The 23,410-nt window shown below is 39.6% G+C and overlaps 2 protein-coding genes across 2 annotated transcripts in view; one reads left to right on the forward strand and one right to left on the reverse strand.

The window, feature by feature from the left end:
• LOC143282522 (uncharacterized) overlaps positions 1-2,606 on the reverse strand; it is a 2,692-nt gene extending 86 nt beyond the window's left edge. The window contains exons 1-2 of the mRNA XM_076588195.1: positions 1,992-2,606; positions 1-364 (exon numbers count right to left, since the gene is read on the reverse strand). The exon at positions 1-364 is cut by the window's left edge and continues 86 nt beyond it. Of these exons, the coding sequence (XP_076444310.1) occupies positions 156-364; positions 1,992-2,097 (315 nt within the window). The 5' untranslated portion in view covers positions 2,098-2,606 and the 3' untranslated portion in view covers positions 1-155. The remainder of the gene's footprint in view (positions 365-1,991) is intronic.
• Positions 2,607-2,715: 109 nt separating this feature from the next.
• LOC143282151 (mitochondrial import inner membrane translocase subunit TIM44-like) lies at positions 2,716-23,096 on the forward strand. The gene is made up of 15 exons (XM_076587693.1): positions 2,716-2,803; positions 4,961-5,098; positions 5,780-5,869; positions 6,414-6,491; positions 6,920-6,988; positions 8,459-8,608; positions 9,143-9,212; positions 10,159-10,225; positions 10,827-10,912; positions 12,682-12,774; positions 13,358-13,482; positions 14,170-14,220; positions 16,522-16,611; positions 18,303-18,413; positions 19,961-23,096. The coding sequence occupies exons 1-15, from the start codon at positions 2,747-2,749 to the stop codon at positions 20,078-20,080; spliced, it is 1,395 nt and encodes a 464-aa protein (XP_076443808.1). The 5' UTR covers positions 2,716-2,746; the 3' UTR covers positions 20,081-23,096.
• Positions 23,097-23,410: the final 314 nt, after the last annotated feature.

Below are 23,410 nucleotides of genomic sequence, written 5' to 3' on the forward strand. Positions count from 1 at the left end.
ACTCAACCCCTCTTGTGGTACTGCGTTCACATATGCGCAACCATGTCTGGCTCACGTTGATCCTGAGCCCGATGGTCCATGCCACAGGCAAACCGCCAAGATGCCGGCAACCACCGAGAGTCCCAGTCCCCGTGCAGACAGGCCACGCACTGAGGTCATCCAGCAAGGCGGCAGTCTGTCCCCATGCCCGGCAGGGACACCCCAGCGACAAACCCGAGGAACGCTTGGGCACCAGGGAAGGCCGCAGGCGCCCAGGAAAACGGCCGAGGTTCGGGGAGGTGGGTTGCAAGAATCAAGGAAGGCCATGGGCACCCGGGGAACCTGCAGGCACCCTCAGACTTTCCGGAATTGTCTGACTTCGGAGCTGTAACGAGACTGAGTCAAGAGTCAGACACAAGAAAAACAATGCATGTGCTAAAGCAGACACACAGAGGGGTTTCGCACACACCCACACGTACAGCTGAATGCCTTAATACAACTGTTTATCATTATCACGAAAAAGACAAACAAAAAACATCAGAATATGTGTGCACACAGATATACATAAAGCTGGATCCACAAGGATAGGTAGGGCCATACTGCACTGAAATTAAAGTATATATATAAAATACAGCAACAAAAAAAAACAAGAGGCAAAGCCTTCAAGACTCACTTGTGATACACTTTTTTTTTAAAATCTAATCGTTAAAATGTGTTCTGTATTTGTTATTATAAAGCTTCGGGTTAAAAGAAAAAGAAAAGAAGTCCTAACGGCAGATTCGAACCCCGCGTGTTCGGATGAGAGAACTGTTTTACCCATTACACTATCGTGGCTCCTTAGCTGACGTTCAAAAATATAATATTTAAACATGCTTTTTTAAAGGGCGATAAATCGATTGCGGTATTCGCAGTGAGAACGCTGTTTAAATCATATTATTCTGGTGTATCTTGGGCATTCAAAAAATCTTTATGGGCAATTAAAAATTCCTTTTAAGTCCGCGGTAAAGGAGACGTGCCTATCGCCGCAGTCACTCTGCAACATTTAGCCGTTTTCTCTGGATCTAGATAGATAAGTTTAGTTACACCCGGTTGACACGGTCGATTCAGTTTCTCTTTTATGTCGTTCATTCTAGTTTTATAGTTTTAAAGTTGATATGGAAATTGAGTATTTTGTTAAACTAATAACATGTAGAGCCAAGTACAAGTACTTCAAAACGTGTGAAGTGAAAAGGACTTCATTTTGAGAAAAGTCAAGATTGGAAATTTTTGCGGTTCATCACTGAATTCAAGGGTTTTAACTCTCATGGTTTATTATTTTTAATTCTGTGTGTGTGTGTGTGTGTGTGTGTGTGTCTTTCTTTGACTTAACGTCTTTTCACTTTGAGTGATATTAGGCGTAAGACTGAACAATTGTGTGTGTGTGTGTGTGTGTGTGTGTGTGCGGACGTGCGTGCGTGTGTGTGTCACAGTGCCGCCGGGGTGTGTGTGTGTGTGTGCCGTGTGTTTTCAGCCTCTGGAGAGACGAGAGGAGGGTGAACTTCAAGGGAGGGGAACCCCAGACTGGCGTTCCGATCATGATATGTCTGACATAAACCTCTGAAATTTTGAATCAAGCAAAAACGGATAGGCTACCCTTTTGTTGTTGTTTGCCAGGAAAATTGAACGGCCAGTCAGGGAGACGATCCCCATCAGTTTTGTGTTGCTCTCGCTGCGACCCACGAATCGCCTCCCTTACAATGTTCGGTAGTAGACAAGAGAAATATATTTTTGGCCATAGTTTGACTCCCTGATGTCAGAACATTTTATCGTCGTTTATATCATCCGTGAACTTGCGGTGGATGCTGGGGCATGGGGCTCCCTTTCTTCAGATGTTTCTCGAAGAGCCAGTGCCATCCGAGGAGACTGCTGAAGTCTCCGGGCCACTTTAAAACACAGTTCAGTTCCTGGGTGACACTCAGTGAGGCACTGACGAAGAGCTAATTCGCTGACGGCGCTCAAGATGTTTACATTACCTGTGTACGGGTGGTAGAAGGAGTAGATCAGTAGAGTATTCACAGTATCCGTGAAGCTGATCCTCGCCCACAGTATTTCGCATTGCATGAACCACGACAGAGTCATCGACAAGTCGATGTTGGTCGTGTAACGGAAAGAAGAAGAAGAAGATCACTATGCGGATTCCGGAACGGCTGACTGAGGAGGTGAGGTCTTCAGAGACAACAGGAAATACCGTGCCCCCTCCCCATGAGTTCAGTCTGGCTTCATTTCTGTCTTTACGAATGATACTGTTCCCAGTTAAATCTCAGCACTTGCATGTTCAACTGACTGGGGGTCAGCCCGATACTCCCTGTGTCCATACTCCCCCGTGTCAGCACTGCTCCCTCTCACAAAGATCCAAAAACTCTCAAATACAGATTATGCATATATTTGTGACTGATGATGATGCTTTCTGCTTGATCAAATATGTGTTGTGGAATGATGTGTTCTCGGCTTCTTACAACCGTCCGCTTTCATATTTGAGCAGCCGCGCGACTTGCGTGATGTCCGTGGTTGGGGCCCGCTGTTGTGTGGGCTCGCTGCCGTGTAGTTACACGGGCCGTGTTACACGGACGAAGACGTTTTCATCACGGCTCAGTGCATCTCCCGAGAAACGCTCTCTCCCTCTCTCTGGGCAACTTGTCTTCAAATTGTTATATCTCCATGCGGGATGTTTCAGTTTCTCTTAGTGACATCCGGTGGCTCCGTCCAATCAAAGTCTGTTAGAATAAACATGGCTTCCATGTGCCGAAACTTCGCCATGCTGACCCGGTACCAAGGTCGTTTTCAGGTCGGAGAGTCTGTTATAAGTCAGCATTTGTTACATTAGAGCCGACCATTTTTATATTTAAACAGTCTGTAGTTATTTTGTGGCATGGATCTAGTGTCACATGATCGATATCTGTGGCGCAGTTTGTCGGCTTGCTTGAATGATGAAATGGAAAGTTCAACTGTCCGGTGTGTAAAGTGATAGGTGTGTACGTGACTGTCAGTGTCACAGTCACAGTGTCACTCACTATCATTATGATGGAGTGTCAGACTCAAAGAGTCACAGTCTTATGAAATTGTAAAGTTTCATTATGCATTCCATGTTGACTTAAATTTCGTTGCAAATTTTAGGGTACACATCTTGACTTGACTCGAAGTAACACTACTAACAGTGGATATCATTACCAGTTATTTGTCATTTTGTGTTTCTTCATTCAACTTCAGAAACTTTACAAACAATTATGGCTTTATTCTAGAAAGCTATCACTTATGCGTTTGTGAACAAACACATTGTTGCTCTGTCAGTGTCTGCCTCCTGTCTCTCTTCTTTACCCATTCACTCACTGACTCAGTCACAGATATGATTATCATGGGTATTTTAAAATGTTACATACAAATTTCAAGAAATTAATGTTAAGTTACCTCAGTGTGTCAGTGGCTACATCTGTTGCTCTGTAAAGTATAAAGTGTATCCCTGTGTGTTTGTCAGTATCATTCCTCACAGTTGCCAGGTTCCATTGCCTTGGTCACCAGTTGTGCCAGTTTTGATAAGAATCTTTTTCAGGGGCAGTGCAGTGGTTGTGTCTGCTGTCACTGATTCTGTTACTGGAGCTGCTGGTAATGATACATGGAAACGTGTCACTTCTAAGATGGATGATATGCATAACTAATATTGCTCTTTCTTTCATTATATATAGTGAATTTCATTTTTAAAGCTCTTTTTCAGCTGATTCTTGACCAATCTGTCAACCCTGTTGCCCAATGCATGGATATCAAGGTTTTTCAGTTTTTTGCTGCTGCTGCTTTGATCCTTTCTGTCTAAAGTGACTGCAGGACTGGAGTGATCTCTTCCAAAAAACAGAGTTCACCTCATGGTTGATAATTCCATTGTTTCAAATAAATATATAATTTTTTAAACTTTACACCACAATTAACATACACACTCCATTCGCATGACACTACTCTTTCATCCTTCCTCTTTTAGAATTGTTCCGGAGAAAAAAAACTCACACCTTTCAGTTGTCTTCCTGAAATCACATCAGGTATGAAAATCTATGATTACTCCTGAACTCCATCAGGTTTACACAAAGCCAAACTCTGGTTTGCTCAAAATTATCATGGCCACCGTTGCTAACATAAATAAGCCCATATCTGTCTTGATGGTTTAATGTTCATAAAGTCCTGGCAATCTCCGTATGCCGTTTCTTTTGACCCACTCTGCCACAATGTGGTCGTGGTAGCCAAATCCTGACTACAAAGTCCATACACCACCTCTCGATGTCAGAGTGGATATCCTGAGTAGGTGCAAGATTGCCTCACCCCCTTTTAACAGACATAGCTGGGGCCCAGGAAGCCTCATATTCCTTCCCACCATGGGCAGATCCCCTTTGGTGTGCCTGGTTTTTCCACCACCAGCCTATACTGGAGCATCTCAGCTCACGCCAGCATAACATCAGGTCCACACACACAAGCACTGTTGCACCCGTGTCTTATACATGTGTAGTGAGTGAACACCACCCTGGTTTAAAGTGGTTCAACCAATCCTTTCACATTGGAAGGGGACAAGATAGAATTAATCACTTGACAAGTCATGCCAGTCGCAAAACCAGAAAAACATGTGCTTGTTCACAATTCATGCACACACCAATATCATCCCTACTAGATACATACATACACGTGCATACTTAGTTATACAAGCGCACATGACAGGTTGCAGAGTGAAAATGACCATTTTAGGGTGCATATGTGTACATTTTCACCCTAGTTTGATATTTATATAGCAAAGAGTATTTTATATTGTAGTTATGTTTTTATTTATCATGTGTTAGTTTGATATTTATATAACAAAGAGTATTTTATATTGTAGTTACGTTTTTATTTATCATGTGTGTGTTTGATATTTATATAACAAAGAGTATTTTATATTGTATTTATGTTTTTATTTATCATGTGATTTCAGTGGTACAGATATGTATCCAGCACAAGCAGCAGCTGGTCGTTGTCCTCCAAGGCTGGCTGTCAGTCATGTGGCCAGTCACCTTCTCAGCATGCCTTGCATAATGGTCACAGTGGTCAGCTAGACTTCAGGATAGGACAGGTGAACATGAGGTCTTTTTCCATGTCAGGGCTTTAGGTCATCATAAGATTTTGGTCAGTCAGTTGAAAGACCACCAATGTGAAGCATGATAATGACATTGTCTTTATTTTTCACTGTGGTTTTGATGTATAAAATTGTGTATCAAAGAAAATTGTCAAAAATCTGCAGTGATAAACAGTAGTATAAATAATGAAAATGCCTGTATGTTCTTCTTTGTAGTTTTGCTAAGACCAACCCATAGGATGGATTTGCAAGAAATGCATGGTATCTGACAGAGTATTGAAGGTTTTCAGTCAGCTTAGAATTACTGGAATTTAGCTAAGATATTTTTAGTTTGACTGAAAAGAACAGAAGTTTTCAGTAATTATGGCAGAGTTGAGAGTTATGTATCAATTTTTTTTTTTTTTTTCGTTTTTCTTTCTTTCATAATCCTTATTCTTCTTGTTCTTTCACCAATGTCGTCAATGATAGATACATTGTTATTGTCAGCATTTCAGGCCAGCTTCTGTATATATATGATTCACATTTTACAGTTGCAGTTAGTCCCGTTTTAGTCAAAGATTTGTTTATCCAGGGTCAGTCATTGTGAAAAGCTTGTGAATTTATATTTTGATTTTTGTATGAATGAATGTCACTGAGTTACAAAATACATATTTTTTGCCTGTTTTAAAATATTTTCAGATACGATGCATGTCAAATGGTCGCAAGGGATTTTTCCAGCAAGTCATAGACAATGTGAAACAGGAGTTCACAAAAAACAAGGAAATGAAGGTTAGTATATGAAAGCAGAATAAATTTTTGTTTTGTTTTGTCCAAATATTTTCATCCATTTTTTCCCCCCAAGACACCCCTTTTGGATAAAAAAAATAAAAAAATAAAAAATCAACAACAAAAAAACCCCAAGCAATACCTTTACTTTAAAGGTGATTATCAACATGCATTTAGAAATTATGCCAATACTCTTTCTTTCTCAAGTTTCCACATTTATTTATATCAACAAGTTGGCTTATATATATATATATATATATATATTACCAAAAACGTTCACTGGTATCAAAGGGGATTTTATGTGTATGACTGTGTTTACCCCCACCCTTTGAAGTAGGCAGCTTGTTGTTAATATTTATCATATTATTGGCTGTACATAGCAAAATTATGATATGTAACAGAATATGCTTGTGTCTGCATGAGTGTATGTGTGTTTGTGTACATGCGTGTGTGTGTGTGTGCGTGTGTGTGTGTGTGTGTTTGAGTCTTGCACTTTCCATCTTAAAATGATACTTCAAAAGCTTTGTCTTTCAATTTATTTTCACAGGAGAGCCTGAAGAAGTTCAAGGAAGAAACACAAAAGTTGGAAGAGTCTGAGGCTTTGAAAAAGGCCAGGCAGAAATTTGTAAGTACTTGCAAGAAGTTTGTTCTTGTACACTGCAATATTTAGTGTTAAAACAGCTTGTAGTCATATGTCTGTCTTTCTCAGTATGCTTATACATATGTGCGTACATGTATGTATCTGAGTTTGTGTGTGTATTCAGTTCATGTGTATGAATGCTTACAAAATTCTGAATGCGTCTGAGCCTATGTGACAGAGCAGTCTAGTTTTTTCACATTCTTGATGACAATGATGTACATTCAGAGCATTATCCATCAGAAAGTTGTATGCCCTTATAAAATTTTGTTTTGCTATTAGCCTTTTGTGTATACTTAGATATTTTTGTGTTTGTGTGTTTTGTGTGTGTGTGTGTGTGTTTGTTTTTTTTTGTTTTGTTTTTTTGTTTTTTTTTATAATCTTATTTTAATTTTTTTGACTGTCATGATCTGCAGGAGAGTATTGAATCTGAGTCCGCTTCTGTACGGAAAGCTCTTGATGATATCAGAGACAAAGTCTCAGAGGTAAGTCAAATATTTATAACAAATGATTGTCATTACACTTTTTTTTCTTTTTTTTACTTTGCCATTGTGCTTTTAGGTTACTGCCTAATTGTGAACTGATAAAACTGATCCTCTCTTAAAAAGAAATATGTATATTTGGAATGTTTGAATAAAGAAAAGAAATAGGATAAACTTTCCTGACTCAGCTCAACTGAAGAAAAAAGACAAAAGACAAGAAATAATCTCCTGAAGAGTACACCAGAAATTGTCGCTAATTATGATCTCTGCTTAGAGTCTTTTAAGACTGCTGAAACCAAACATTTGGAGTGAAAACACAGTGTGAAAGCAAACAATTTCATTTTTCAAGTTCATTTTCAAGGTGATGTCAAAGTGTGTAGACTGATCCATATATGCTATACCACATTTGTTCTATAAAAAAAAAATCTTGAATAAATAAACACAAAGAAGACATGGAAGAAGACTGATGATGTATAATAAAAGAGGAACAGGAGAACAGTCCCATAACATCCATTGATTGCTTAGCTTTTAGGTCCATAGGTCCTCCACAATGGGAGAAATGGTAGGTGGGGTAGGATGAAGGTATAGTGTTTGATTGTTAGGAATTGTACTTGGGAGGTTGTGTCCCAGTGTTGTTTTTTTGTGGAGGGGGGAGGGGCTTTGGGGGGGGGGGGTCTTACTGATTGCGTGTGCTGGAGACTTTCTGTGCTGTTGAATCCAGGGATTGCAAGCCTGATGAGTCCCCAGCAGATGCAGTGGCTGTCACTTGCTTTGGTTCCTGTCATACACTAATTCCTCCTTTTATCAGTATGGAACACTGAGTGTTTGCCAGGCAAAATCTGTTTTAATTACACATACTTAACCGTGACCCAACTAGTGCAGACTCCAGCAGGGGTAATCTGTTTCCTCAGTTTTTGTTGATATCTTACTTCTTTGATAACATGCAGTTGATTTTTTAAGATCTAGATTTTTCATGAACTAATGCAGTATTTACTTACTTCAGTGGTACTTAAACTTTTTAATGTTTCATTTACCAGCATGAAACTGCTTTTTTTTACTACAAGAATTGACTGCAGTACGTAACACAAACAGAACAGACTTTTTTTTAAGGGGAACATATTTTGATTGCCTTTCCTTGTCTCTCAAATATCTGTTGGATGTGACTTATGCTTGAAGTTGAATGCTTTTTAAAAATTTATTTACATGGTAGTAACAATGTAGTCTTAATGTGCAAAGTTGGGAGGAAACTGTCGTCAGTGCACAACTGAAAAATTACAAAGGTATACATTGTCTTTCAATGAATGAATGAGGTGAAGGTGTGAATAATTTTGAATCAGACTATGAATTGTGTAGTTTACAGTGAATGAAATCAGTGTCGTTTCTTTCCCTTTAGTAAATACATCTAATGATTGGTCATACAGTGTTGCTGTGTGTGTGTATGTGCGTGTGTGTGGTGTGTATGTGTGTGTTCAGACGGTGGAGGAACTGCAAAAGACAGAGATAATGAAGAAGGGGCAGGAGATAGGCAAGGAAATTGGCAAGACGGCTGGCAAAGCTGCTGACACCATCTCCAAGTCTGGGGAACAGATCAGCAAGACGGCGGCCTACAAGAGTGTCTCTGAGGTGCTGTTCCAGTCACTCTGTATGTGTGTGTGTGTTGTGTATGTGTGTGTTTGAGAGAGAGAGAGAGAAGTGGAGAGTGAGACTTCAAATTTATCTTGTGCAAAAACTTTAAAAAATATGTTAGTGTGAAATTAAGTGGTTATTTTTTGGTTTTTTTTTTTTAGAAAGAGAGTGTGGTTTGATTGGATTCACTTTATATCAGTTATCTCCATTGTACATGTTATATATTATGTTCACACATTTCCGTACAAAGATTATATTTAAAAAAACCAGCAACATATTCCAAGATTCAAGGAATATGTACAGGGTTATGCATTGGAGTTTTTGCATTTAATAGCAAGTGGAATGCTGGGCTCCTTTTATGATATCCATTTTTTATGCTTCTTCTTTAATTTTTATATATAAAAAACTTAACTTCAGTATTGTCTTACATCTATACGTAAAGTACCTAGAGCAATTTACTGGACAGAGTGCAATGTAATATCCATTATTATTTTTATTGTTGTTATTATTCATTATTATATCTACCTGCAGGGTGTGAAAGCGGTGAAACAGGAGTTTGATGATGTCACGTTATCCAGAGCCAAGTTGTACAGAGCACCAGGTAGGTGATTTCTCTGCTTCATGTGTTACAAAGACTGTTATGTGTGTGTGTGTGTCAGTGTCTGTGTGTGTCTGTGAGTATGAACCTACATGTCTTTTGTGAGTGTGTTTTCCTTTGAATGCTTTATGGAAATATTTAGAGCCTGTGCAGCTAGTTAGTTATTGATCCCTCACTGATTATTGGACAATTTGTTAGTGTACCTGCAGATTGGTTAGATACATATACTGGTTATGTACATGTATTTATATATGTTTGTATATCTACTGCTTCAAGGTACTTAGGTAGTCATTGAATCTTGCAGTGGGAAAATGGTTTTAATCAAATGTTGTATGGTATTGTCTTGTTAGACAGGCATAGTACCTTGCTTCAACTAGGGACAAAAAACATTCACAGTTTCTTGTATTTGTGCATGATGATTAGTTCCTGCTCAGAATACAAGTTCATGGTAATTGATGTCCAGTATAAACTGTTTAGCGTATCTGGGGGTAATTGATATCTAGAATAAAATGTTTTGCACAGGCATACTGTTTGTGGCAGCAGTATATATATAACGACACAATCTTTGTTGAAGGCAGTGTAATTTGTGGATTCTGATTGCTATGATAATGGGATTGATTATTAGAAAAAATATTTTAAAAATCAAGAGAACATTTTCTGATGCTTAGTTGCTCTCTTTTCTTTCTTTCTTTTTTTTTTTTTTTTTTTTTTTTAAGAAGCAATTTTACAATGCAACAAAAAAAAGCATCCACAGATGACACAAAATTAGATCATGCATCGAGATTAAAATGTGTTTATTCACCCAGAGCAGAGCACTAGTTTTCTTGCTATTATTATTACTCAAGATTTACTTACAATCATTGCATATGGGAAGACTGCACCTTTAACTGTCATTGCGACTGACGTAGGAATGACAACTTACATTAAAGTGTGTATGGCATGCTTGCAGAGAAACCCAAAAAGAGAAGTGACCTCGCTAGAATAGTGCGGGAAGAGCGACCATTCCAAGCTAATGAGTGAGTGTGTCTTTTGACCTTTTGAGTGTTCTGCACCTCATTACTAATCTGTCATCATATAACATACTGAGAATGTTATATGTCTGTGCTGAATGATTGGTAGCAGTAAAAATAAAATAAAAAGAAAATAATGATGATGATAGAGGGTAGGGTGAATAAAGCACCTTACGCATTGTTCTTGATTAAAGGAGTGACCAAAGGAAGTGGTTGTACCAGATCTTGGGTTTGATCAGAAAACTTGAAGCCTTTGTCAGTGTGTGTAATTTTGATCGATGTTATTTGTGTATTCATGATGTTGTCTGTGTTTTTTTTTATGTTACCTGTGCAGCCTTGATATATTCTTGATGTTATCGGTGTATTTTGTTTATTAAATAAAAGGAAACAAATAGATAAAATGAATATAGATAATATAAATAAAAAAAGAAAAAGAAAATCTGAATCTCAATAAGTTGTGTACATATTCCTCACCGATAGTAACAGTACTTGTTCATTATATAATATTTCTTTTCCTTTCTGTCTCTGCCTCTTGCTTTCTTACTCTCTGATTGCTTCATGAACTTTTGAATCAGTGTGATTTGAATGGTGAAGAATTGTGTGGCAGAGAGGCAACAGGCATGGTTCTCCACAAGGACTCACGCTTCTATCAGAGCTGGCAGAACTTCAAGGACAACAACCAGTATGTCACAAGTGAGTTTCCTTCGCACTCACACACATCCGCAACCTTTTTTTCTTTTTTCTTTCTTTTTTACGTTTTATTTAACGTTTTCAGATAAGATTTGGTGATTGTGAATGCCCAATTTGAATGAAGTGTATAATTGTGGGAATGTAATCTTTTATGAACATGGTCATGTTGGTAGTTATGTTTGAAACACACACATGCATGCATATTGCACAAACACACATCCACTTGCGCACGCATGCACGCACACACACATGTACACACACACGCACACACAGTCACACTCACTCACTCTCTCGCGCTCTCTCTCTCTCTCTCTCTCTCTCACACACACACACACACATTCTCTCACACACTCACTCTCTCTCTCTCATTCATTCTCTCACACACTCTCTCTCTCTCTCTCTTTCATTCATGCCCCTTCCTCAGACACCCACATTCACACACCCACATCCATTTATTGCTGGGTACAAGAAGGATGGTAATTGGAAGGCTTTGTTTCACATATGATAAACCAGCCAAACAAGGTAGTTCATGAGATATAAATCTGTTAAATAAGATGAAAGTAGACAGCATATTGCTCATGAGGTATAAATCTATTACATAAACTGGAAGTAGGGCATATTGCTCATGAGGTATAAATCTTTTACATAAACTGAAAGTAGACAACATATTGCTCATGAGGTATAAACCTGTTAGGTAAACTGAAAGTAGTCAGCGTATTGCTCTTGAGGTATAAATCTGTTAGGTAAACTGAATGTAAACAGCTTATGGCTCATGAGGTATATATCTGTTACATAAGATGAGAATAGACAGCATATTATTCATGAGGTATGAATCTGTTACATAAACTGAAAGTAGACAACATATTGCTCATGAGGTATAAGCCTGTTAAGTAAACTGAAAGGTGTCGGCATATTGCTCTTGAGGTATATATCTGTTAGGTTAACTGAATGTAGACAGCTTATGGCTCATGAGGTATAAATCTGTTACATAAGATGAGAATAGACAGCATATTGCTCATGAGGTATGAATCTGTTACATAATCTGAACATAGACAACATATTGCTCATTATGTATAAATCGTATTACATAAACTGTATGTAGACAGCATATTGCTCATGAGGTATAAATCCGTTACATAAGATGAAAATAGACAGAATATCACTCATGAGGTATAAATCTGTTACATAAACTATGTAGACAGCATATTGCTCATTATCATGATTATATAAAAATCTGTTACATAAACAGAAAGTAGACAGCATATTGCTTATGAGGTTTAAATCTGTTACATAAACTGAAAGACAGTATATTGTTCATGAGGTATAAATCTGTTACATAAACTGTAAGTAGACCGCATATTGCTCATGAGGTATGAATCTGTTACATAAGATGAAAGTAGACAGCATATTGCTCATGAGGTATAAATCTGTTACATAAGATGAGTAGACAGCATATTGCTCATGAGGTATAGATCTGTTGCATAAACTGTAAGTAGACCGCATATTGCTCATGAGGTATAGATCCGTTGCATAAACTGTAAGTAGACAGCATATTGCTCATGAGGTATAGATCTGTTGCATAAACTGTAAGAGACCGCATATTGCACATAAGGTATAAATCTGTTACATAAGATGAAAGTAGACAGCATATTTAAAATTTTGCTCTGCAGTTCTTTTGCTTCATTGACTGCCGTTCCATTGAATTCAGCAGTCAGACTGTGAAGTGAATAAAAAGGGACTTATATTGGAATAATTTATTTTACTGTTGCCAGAGATGTTTGACCTCAAGGTGAAGTACGACGAAAGTGACCATGTGGTGGTGCGGGCCACTCGAGCCATCACTGACAAAATGGGACAGATGTTTGGTAAGTGACATTCACAGTGTTTTCAGTCATTTCAGTGCAGAAACTTCTTTTGAATTTGTCAATAAATATTTTGCTGCTTTTGTGCAATTCTTGCATTGAATGTAAGAGAAAAAGACTGAATACAACTTTTTTCCCTTTTTTTTGGGGGGGGGGGGTACTGTTGAATGGCTATCTTATTGTGGAAGCTAAGTCTAGAGTATATCTGAAGACTGTTTATGAAATGAATGTTCTGAAATGTTTCACTTGAAAAGAAGTAAAGATCTTGAAATTAATATTTTGGAATGTTTCACTTAAAAAGATGTAAAAACTTTGAAGGGACTTTGCCAAAACAATGATGTCTTGTTAACTGTAGTGGGTGTTTGTTTTTTGGGTTTTTTTTTTTTTTTAATGTTTTCTGTTCCTTTGTTGTTACCTTGTTATCTTCTGTATCAAGACTGTGGTTCAATTGTATACCTGCGTTCCATTTATGGTAAATTGCTTTGTTATATGTAACTTTGTAAAACCAGACAAAGAAGAAATTGAAATATTTGAAAACAGTTTCACTTTTAAAAAGTTGCTTTGAGACAAACTTTTTCTTTCTCAGGGGGTTTATTCACAAAGACTGAAATGTCAGAAGTACTGACGGAAATTTGCAAGGTTGACCCGACTTTTGACAAAGAGCAGTTTGTCAAAATGTGTGAGAAAGAAATCATTCCCAATGTTCTGGAGGTCAGTAATGTGTACATGTGTTTGTGTTTATATGTACTACGATGGGTGTGTGTGTGTATATTTTAATAAAACAAGTATTTGTATGTCATTATGTCTGTGTGTGTGATTATGATATGTATTATTATGTACATGCACGTGTGAGTGTGTGTGGAAGATGATAGGGTGAACATACGTGTTAGAGGAAGTGTGTGTGTTGCTGAAGTGTAAGTGTATCTGTGAGTGATAACAGGTGTGTAGTTGTGCCTGTATGTATGTATGGAGGGGCTGTGAGTGGTGAGGTGGGATGACATGAATACACGCACACACACACACACACACACACACACACACACATATATATGTTTGTGAGGACATGACTTATGGGGGCCAAGATGGAGGAGGAAGAAAGAAATCATGAGAAAACATTTTACATTTTTATGTTCGTATATACATGTTTTTGTATATAGATGTGTATATATATATATATATGTATACTATATATTTATACAAACTTAAAAATGTTTTCTCATGATATCTTTGAGTTTTTCCCTTCTCCCTCTCAGGCCCCCAACAGTCATCTCCTCACAAACGTACGCAAGGGGATTTCTGCTTGTGAGTGAAGTGTACACCTGTTGTTTGTGTGGGTACCACCCTTTCCTGACACATGTTACCTGATGGATTGAAATGTAATGACCATTCTCTTTGCAGGCTCTGATTCGTGGGGACCTCGACGTGTTGAAAGACTGGTGTTATGAAGCGGTAAGTGCACAGTTGTCGGTGCTCTGGCCATGTGTGTGTTGGCAGTGTGTGTGCCTGTGTTTGGTGATAGAGTGTGAGAGAATGGGAATGCAACTGACAGAAGCAAGAATGTGTCAGCATATCAGTGTGATGTGTATCGTTACTGTTGATGAATGGTGCTGAAATATATGAATGAATACTGTTAAGGGTTTTATTAAAGTTCTAGGTGTATGCAGTGATGATTGATGTGAGTGATGACTGGTGTGAGTGATGACTGATGTGAGTGACTGGCGTGAGTGATGACTGGCGTGAGTGAGGACTGGTGTGAGTGATGACTGGTGTGAGTGAGGACTGATGTGAGTGAGGACTGGTGTGAGTGAGGACTGGTGTGAGTGAGGACTGGTGCGAGTGATGATTCATCTAAAGCTAGTGAGGACTAGTGTGAGTAATGACTGGTGTGAGCGACTGGTGTGAGTGATGACTGATGTGAGCGACTGGTGTGAGTGATGACTGGTGTGAGCGACTGGTGCGAGTGATGACTGGTGTGAGAGACTGGTGTGAGAGACTGGTGTGAGCGACTGGTGCGAGTCATGATTGGTGCGAGTGATGACTGGTGCGAGTGATGATTCATCTAAAATGAGTGAGGACTGCTGTGAGTGAGGTGAGTGGTGACTGGTGTGAGTGATGATTCATGTAAAGTGAGTAATGACTGGTGCGAGTGAGGACTGGTGTGAGCGACTGGTGTGAGTGAGGACTGGTGTGAGCGACTAGTGCAAGTGAGGACTGGTGCGAGTGAGGACTGGTGTGAGTGAGGACTGGTGCGAGTGATGACTGGTGTGAGCGACTGGTGTGAGTGATGACTGGTGCGAGTGATGACTGGTGCGAGTGAGGACTGGTGCGAGTGATGACTGGTGTGAGTGATGACTGGTGTGAGTGATGACTGGTGCGAGTGATGACTGGTGTGAGTGGTGACTGGTGCGAGTGGTGACTGATGCGAGTGATGACTGATGCGAGTGATGACTGGTGCGAGTGGTGACTGGTGCGAGTGGTGACTGGTGTGAGTGATGACTGGTGCGAGTGATGACTGGTGTGAGCGACTGGTGCGAGTGATGACTGGTGCGAGTGAGGACTGGTGCGAGTGATGACTGGTGCGAGTGATGACTGGTGTGAGTGAGGACTGGTGCGAGTGAGGACTGGTGTGAGTGAGGACTGGTGTGAGTGAGGACTGGTGTGAGCAACTGGTGTGAGTTAGGACTGGTGTGAGCAACTAGTGCGAGTGAGGACTGGTGCGAGTGAGGACTGGTGTGAGTGAGGACTGGTGTGAGCCACTGGTGTGAGTGAGGACTGGTGTGAGCCACTGGTGTGAGTGAGGACTGGTGCGAGTGAGAACTGGTGTGAGCGACTGTTGTGAGTGAGGACTGGTGTGAGTGAGAACTGGTGTGAGCGACTGTTGTGATTGAGGACTGGTGCGAGTGAGGACTGGTGCGAGTGATGACTGATGTGAGTGATGACTGGTGTGAGTGAGGACTGGTGCGAGTGATGACTGGTGTGAGTGAGGACTGGTGTGAGCGACTGGTGTGAGTTATGACTGGTGTGAGTGAGGACTGGTGCGAGTGAGGACTGGTGTGAGCGACTGGTGTTAGCGACTGGTGTGAGTGATGTGAGTAAGGACTGATGTAAGTGATGATTCATCTAAAATGAGTGAGGACTTGTGTGAGTTAGGACTGGTATGAGTGAGGACTGATTTGTGTTAGGTGAGTGAGGACTACCGTGAGTGAGGACTGCTGTGAGTGAGGACTGGCGTGAGTGGTGAGGTGTGAGTGATGACTGATGTGAGGTAGTGAGGACTGCTGTGAGTGGTGACTAGTGTGAGTGAGGACTGCTGTGAGTGGTGACTAATGTGAGTGAGGACTAGTGTGAGTGATGACTGATGTGGGTGAGGTGAGTGAGGACTGCTGTGAGTGATAACTGATGTGAGTGGTGACTTGTGTGAGTGATGACTGATGTGAGTGGTGACTGGTGTGAGTGATGACTGATGTGAGTGGTGACTGGTGTGTGTGATGACAAGAGTGGTGACTGGTGTGAGTGATGACTGGTGTGAGTGACTGGTGTCGGTGTTGATTAATGTGAGTGATGACTGTGTGTTGACTGGTGTGAATGATTACTGGTGTGAGTGGTGACTGGTGTGAGTGATGAAGTGATGACTGATGTGAGTGGTGACTGGTGTGAGTGATTACTGATTCTAGTGATGATTGATGTGAGTGATGACTGATGTAAGTGATGAAGTGATGACTGACTGAGTGAATGCTTTGTTCCTGTCAGCCATACAACACTCTGGCCCACCCTATCAAGCAGGCACAGGCAGCTGGATACAAGTTTGATTCCAAAGTGCTGGACGTCAGCAATGTTGATGTGAGTTGGATGGTGTACAATACAATACAGTACAATGTAATGCAATGCAATACAAACAATACAATACAATATATTGCAATACATTGCAGTGCAGTACATTACAACAAATGCATTACAACATAATACATTACAATACCATGCATCTTTATTCGTCTAACTAGAAATCCACAGGCTGATCACTGACCCCACACAATATCTCAACTTGTGGTGATGTGCTCTACTAAACATTTGGACTGATTTTTTTTTCAAAATTTGTGACCAGAAAAAAAATCTATGTGGTTCACAGGCTTTATGCATGAACTTACATTACTTAGTTACAGCCCAGTATGCCCTCTAGCATACAGGGCAGCAGTGAAGAACAACCACTCTGTTCTGTTTTGGACGAGTCTCTGAATGGTACCCAAGATAAGATAAGAATAACTTTATTATCTCCAACTGGAGAAATTTGGTCAGGTGCATTATCACAACATAGACAAGTAAACAACATGGGGACCATAACTGTAAAAGTCAACAACAGCTTTTACGAATATTACGAAGACACAAATGTAAAAAATATCATACACCGTTTCATACATACATCCACACACTGCAGGTAATAACTAGTATTCTTAATGTAAAAACAGAAAGAATTAAGAAACATTATTTGAATATATATAAACATAGCCTACTATACTGCACATTGATTATAATAGACAGATAAGATAAGAATAAAGATAAATTGCGGAAAACCGCAACCAGATAATCAGCACACACCCGCACCCGCCACCTCCACCCCAACCCACCCCACACACGCGGATTACTAGGTGTGCTTGAGGTGAATTTATATGTCCCATATTTATATTGTGTATGTCATGTGTTTATTTTGTCTCATGTTCATCAGTTTTTATCAGCTCAACACAAAATTCAGTTTCAAAATAATTTCAAATGTTTATTTTCTTCTTGTCAAATTCTCTGTGTTTTTTGTTGTTGTTGATGTTGTAGTTTGTTTTTGGGTGTTTTTCTTTTGTTGTTGTATGTTTTATGAAAGTCTGGTAGATTGTTCCACTGAGATCATTCCAATTTAGAACCATGTCAGAGTTGTCTTTGTTGTTAGCTGTCATTTGACACACAGCAGTTCATCATTTTTACCCCATATGTCTTGTAGAGTAGTGTTTTTTAGGGAAGGTTGAATTCCACCTGTATAATTACTCTTACATACTTAAAAAAAAAGAAAAAGAAATTGTGGAAAAGCATTGTGTTGCTTTTGACTTTATTTTGATGTCTTTGAAAAAACTTTTTTTGTTTTTTGTTTTTGTTTTTTTGGGTTTTTTGTTTGTTTGGTGACATCTACCAGTGTTCCTGTGTTGAGTGTTGTGTGGTCGTGTATGCACATATATCTGTTTAAGCAGTACTGATATCATTGTATCCGCAGTTGAAACTGGGTCCTATCTATGCTATGAGTGTGTATGTGTGTGTGCGTGAGTGTGTCTGTGTGTGAGAACAAGTGAATTGCATGAGTTGTGTCATGATGTGTGTTTGAACTTTGTTTAAATTGTTTTATTTTGTTGTTTCTTCATTTATGTTAATGAGGGTTGTTATTTTTTACATGTAAAGCGCTTTTGAGTTCTGTTTGAGAAAAAGCGCTGAACAAGTGTTCATTGTTATTATTTTATTATTATTATTGATATTCTGTGTGTGTGTGTGTGTGCCAGGTGATGGCAGGAAAGATGATGGAGCAAGGGCCAGTGCTGGTGATCAGCTTCCATGCCCAGCAGATCATGGCAGTTCGTGACTCCAAGGGAAACATTGTGGAAGGGGATAAGGTACTGTGGACATTATCTTTTTTTGCTGTTGTACATATGCGACTGGCATGGTATGAATTTTCCTGCACTTTCTTTGGCTGTCTGTCTTGGTAGAAAATTTTCTGCCATTTAGCTCTCTGCCTTGTTTGGAAATTTTCCACCATTTGGTGTTTGTGTATTGAGTGTGTCTTTTGATTGTTTCCCTCAAGAAGGAAACTTGGTATTTCAAACAATAAAGTGATGTTGCATTGTTTTGTATTGTATTCTCTCTTTTTTTTGTCAGTAACTTTATAGTTTAAGATCTCTCATCAGACACTATTTGGTTTATGTTTCTGATGAAATAGACTTTAGAATTATCTCCTAAGGTGTTCAGTGTTCTTGCTTCATCAGAAGTGATGACAGCAATATCCAGGACAGGTCTACTTCACTTCACAAACAGATTTTCTTGTACATCTCTTTCAGTTTGGTATATGTTCACATCAGATCCAGATCACCAGTTGGCTTTCATGTATTGTACACTTCCAGCTGTGTTGACTGCCAGCTTTCATGTACTGTACATTTATAAATGCTGACAGGTGTTTCGACTGTTGACTGCAGGCTTTCATGTACTGTACATGTATAAATGATGACAGATGTGTTGACTGTTGACTGCAAGCTTTCATGCACTGTACATGTATAAATGACAGGTGTGTTGACTGTTGGACTGCGGGCTTTCATGTACTGTACATGTATAAATGATGACAAGTGTGTTGACTGCAAGCTTACATGAACTGTGCATGTATAAATGATGACAAGTGTGTTGACTGCAAGCTTACATGAACTGTGCATGTATAAATGATAGGTGTGTTGACTGCAAGCTTTCATGTACTGCACATGTATAAATGATGACAGGTGTGTTGACTGCAAGCTTTCATGTACTGCACATGTATAAATGATGACAGGTGTGTTGACTGCAAGCTTACATGAACTGTGCATGTATAAATGATGACAGGTGTGTTGACTGCAAGCTTTCATGTATTGTACATGTATAAATGATGACAGGTGTGTTGACTGCAAGCTTACATGAACTGTGCATGTATAAATGATGACAGGTGTGTTGACTGCAAGCTTTCATGTACTGCACATGTATAAATGATGACAGGTGTGTTGACTGCAAGCTTACATGAACTGTGGTGTGTTGACTGCAAGCTTACATGAACTGTACATGTATAAATGATGACAGGTGTGTTGACTGCAAGCCTTCACGAACTGTGCATGTATAAATTGTGACAGGTGTGTTGACTGTTGACTGCAAGCTTACATGAACTGTACATGTATAAATGCTGACAGGTGTGTTGACTGTTGACTGCAAGCTTACATGAACTGTACATGTATGAATGCTGACAGGTGTGTTGACTGTTGACTGCAAGCTTTGCTAGTCCAAGTGGTGACAGGTGTGTTGAATGTTGACTGCAAGCCTTCACATATTCTACATGTATAATGCTGCCAGGTGTGTTGACTGTTGACTGCAAGGTGTGATGTTTTGCACTAGTCTGAATGGTGACAGGTGTGTTGGCTGTTGGCTGCAGGACAAGACAGTGCGGGTGCTGTACGTGTGGGCCCTGTGTCGTGACCAGGAGGAGCTGGACCCCCTGGCAGCCTGGAAACTCCTGGACATCTCAGCCAGCACCTCTGAACAGTGGTTATAATGCTGGCCACAATTTAGCGCCAAGAGAAACTATGTGGTGTTGTGGAAAGAGTGTGATCTTGGATGTTGGAAAATGCTGATTTGACTGTTGTGCAAAGTGAAGAAGACTTGAGAGGTGTGTGTGGTGTATGTGTGGGCAGCATTGAGTGACCAAGCAGTTGAGAGGTGTGTGTGGTGTATGTTTGGGAAGTGTTCAGTGACCCAGTAGTGTAAATGACTGCTGAAGGCGGTGTCACGGTCTGCCTGAGCAGCAACATTTTCATGTTGATGGATGAACGCTGACTAATAAATCTGTGGTGGTCAGTGTTTGACCAATGAATAGTAAGATAGTAAGAGTGCTGATGAATAACCATGCGGTGGTGATAGTTGAGTGGTGAATAAATGAGTTGTTTTTATAGGCAAGTGTAGAATTTATACAGTTTGTTGACAGCTGAATGCTGAATAAATGCGATAGACGGGTGTATGATGAACATGGCAGTGATTTTCAAGAATAAGTGAGTGTTATGGATGGGTGAGTACTGAAGGACTTTGTGGTGTTGTGGGACAACCACCCAGCTGTGGATAAACTAAATTGGAGAGCACTTAAAGGGTGAGTGAAGCTTACAAGTGATGAATAATTGAAGAGATAGACTGATGGTATGATGCTGAACAACTGGAGACATAAATTGAATATTCCTCTTAGTACTGTAAATGAATTGATTGTGTTTTGGTTTTATCAGGTACTGAATATTTGGCTTCTCAAATATTGCAGGTGTTCACTTGAAGCAGTCTGTTAAAAATGTCAGATGTTTGGGGAAAACTTTGAATCTGCATCATGCCCTGTGTATTTTCTCAGGAACACTGTTAATTAAGTATGTGCACTGCCATTTCAACAAAACAACTTTCAACAAAATACAAATTGAAATTAAAATCATCCAGCCACCCCCCAGCTTGAAAAATCTGGGGTTGTCAGTTTCCTCTGTTGGGCGTTTATAAAACCGTTATATGGGGAGAAAACTTTATACGGAGAGATAATTTCCCTTGTTGGGCATTTATAAAAACTTTATATGGAGAGATAACAGGCTATTGCAAATAAGTCTGTCTCTCCGCCACAAAAAAAGAAATCAGTTTCTCACTCCTGGAAGTAGAAGAACATTTTGAAAATCTATGTTGGAACTGTTATTTATCACCACTTTCTCACATGTCCCTCCTTCTAGCCCCATTATAAATCCAAACCACAATGTTGTTCAGTTTGTTTTTGGTACAGTTGTCTAATAAGTAGTTTTTATGATAGGCCTAATATTTATGCTACTTAGCGTATTAAATATATTATGGGAGAGAGATGGTACAACTTCAGCAGTTGATGTAAAGCAATTGAAAATGAGTAATTACATGATGATTTGAATAGTTGGTTGAATTTGCGTATGATGCATTTGTTGCTTTGCACTCTTCAGTGGGTGTCCTTTTACTGTATCAGACTTGAAAGAAAAGCATTTATCCTGATGATCACAGAGACTGGGAAGTATGTCTGTGTGAAAGGCTTTGTGAAAGAGACGGGGGCTGTATTGTGTTTGTAAATGCAAGGTACTGTTCTGTTTGTGTACATCAGATGTGTAACTGAATGAAAAAAGTTGAACCTTACAGTTGCAAGAGCACATCCAAGATTAACTCTACTCTTAATCAGTTACTGTGTCCATGTGCGGGTATTTTTGGAAGTGGGTGTTGTGAGTACTCATGAATGAGGGGAATAATCAGAATGTAATGATTACTTTAGTTGTTTGCATGGCAGATTTTGCTCTAGAAACCGGTCTGTGCTATACATCCAAACAAATGACCATGGTTAGGGAGGTAGTTGTTTGCATGGCAGATTTTGCTCTAGAAACCAGACTGTGCTATACATCCAAACAAATTACCATGGTTAGGGAGGTAGTTGTTTGCATGGCAGATTTTGCTCTAGAAACCAGACTGAGCTATACATCCAAACAAATGACCATGGTTAAGGAGATAGATGGTGCGGTGCAAGCCCATAGTGCCCTCTGGCATGGTGGGCAGCAACAAAGAACCACAACTTTAATCTGTTTGGGGCCTGCCTCTGAAGGGTGCCCCAGATGTGCTTCAGGGTCTTGAGTGCTCCTTCAACTGTTCTGCACCAGGTGTTCTTTGGCTTTCCTCTCCTGCATCTACCTTCTGCTGTCCAGTGAAGGGCTGATGTTACCTTGCTCTCTTGGCCTGAAGTGTCCAGTCCATTTACACTGCCTTTTCATGATGATGGTCTCCATGTTCTCTTGACTGCACTGGGCGAGTTGTTGCTTGGAGATGGTATTGGGCCAGAATAATTGCAGAATTCTTCAGAGGTTTTTTTGTATGGAAGGTTGACAACTTCACTAGCTCAGTCATCTTCCAGCATTCTGAGCCGAAGAGCAGTGTGAAATTTTGAACTCGGGTATATTCTCCACTTGGTGTTGATGCTGCACTTGGAGATAGAAAGATTTAAGAAACCAAGCGGAACGACAGCAAGTCACATAAGAAATGGTATTGAACATAATGAAATGAATGGATTGCTATGGTTAGATTCATGAGTTGGTGACAGTGCATGTGTCATCTAATATTATATCTCTTAGAGTGGAAAGATTTAAAATTTTTAAGTACTATAATGACAGTGCATGTCAAACCATTTCTGACAGAGATGAGAAGAATCAACAAAAAAGGGGGGGTTATATCAGGGACAAATAGCAGTATTTAACCCTAAAATGTGGTTGGGTTTCTGGTTTATTCATGCTGCTTTTTTGTGTGTTTTTTTTAGGGTGCGTGGTTTCTTTTTTGTGGACAGCTGCCCATTTTCCCTAGAACTGATTCTATGATTTTGAATGAATGACTAAATTTTAAGACTGTGGATGTATATTGTTAGAGCCCTTTTGGCCAGCAAAGACATTCTGATACATGTAAATAAATTTTTGAAGGTAAAAAGAGTGAGTGTGTTAAATGTCTGAAATCTTAAACATGCACCTTAAATCTTGATTTAATTACACATACTTAACTGTGACCCACTAGTGCAGACTTCGGCAGGGGTCTGACATTCCTGTCCTGTGCAAAATACTATCTGCCTATGCGGAGAAAACCAAAGTAGCTACGGCCGATAACCTCCAGGAAGTAGGTAACCTCCCCTTTGCCCCCCTGACTGGTGCCCTCTTTTTCCGGCAACCATTATGACTCCTGTTCCTGTGCTCTTCATACGGCTAAGTTTTTTTTTTTCGTATTTTCTGTCTGTCTGTTGATTCTCTGGCGTTCTTGTTTTTTGTCAAATTATGTCTTCAACCAGGTCACATAATTATATGGTTCGATTGGGAGATCG

Source organism: Babylonia areolata, chromosome 5, assembly GCF_041734735.1.
Source record: "Babylonia areolata isolate BAREFJ2019XMU chromosome 5, ASM4173473v1, whole genome shotgun sequence".
Lineage (NCBI taxonomy): Eukaryota > Metazoa > Mollusca > Gastropoda > Neogastropoda > Buccinidae > Babylonia > Babylonia areolata.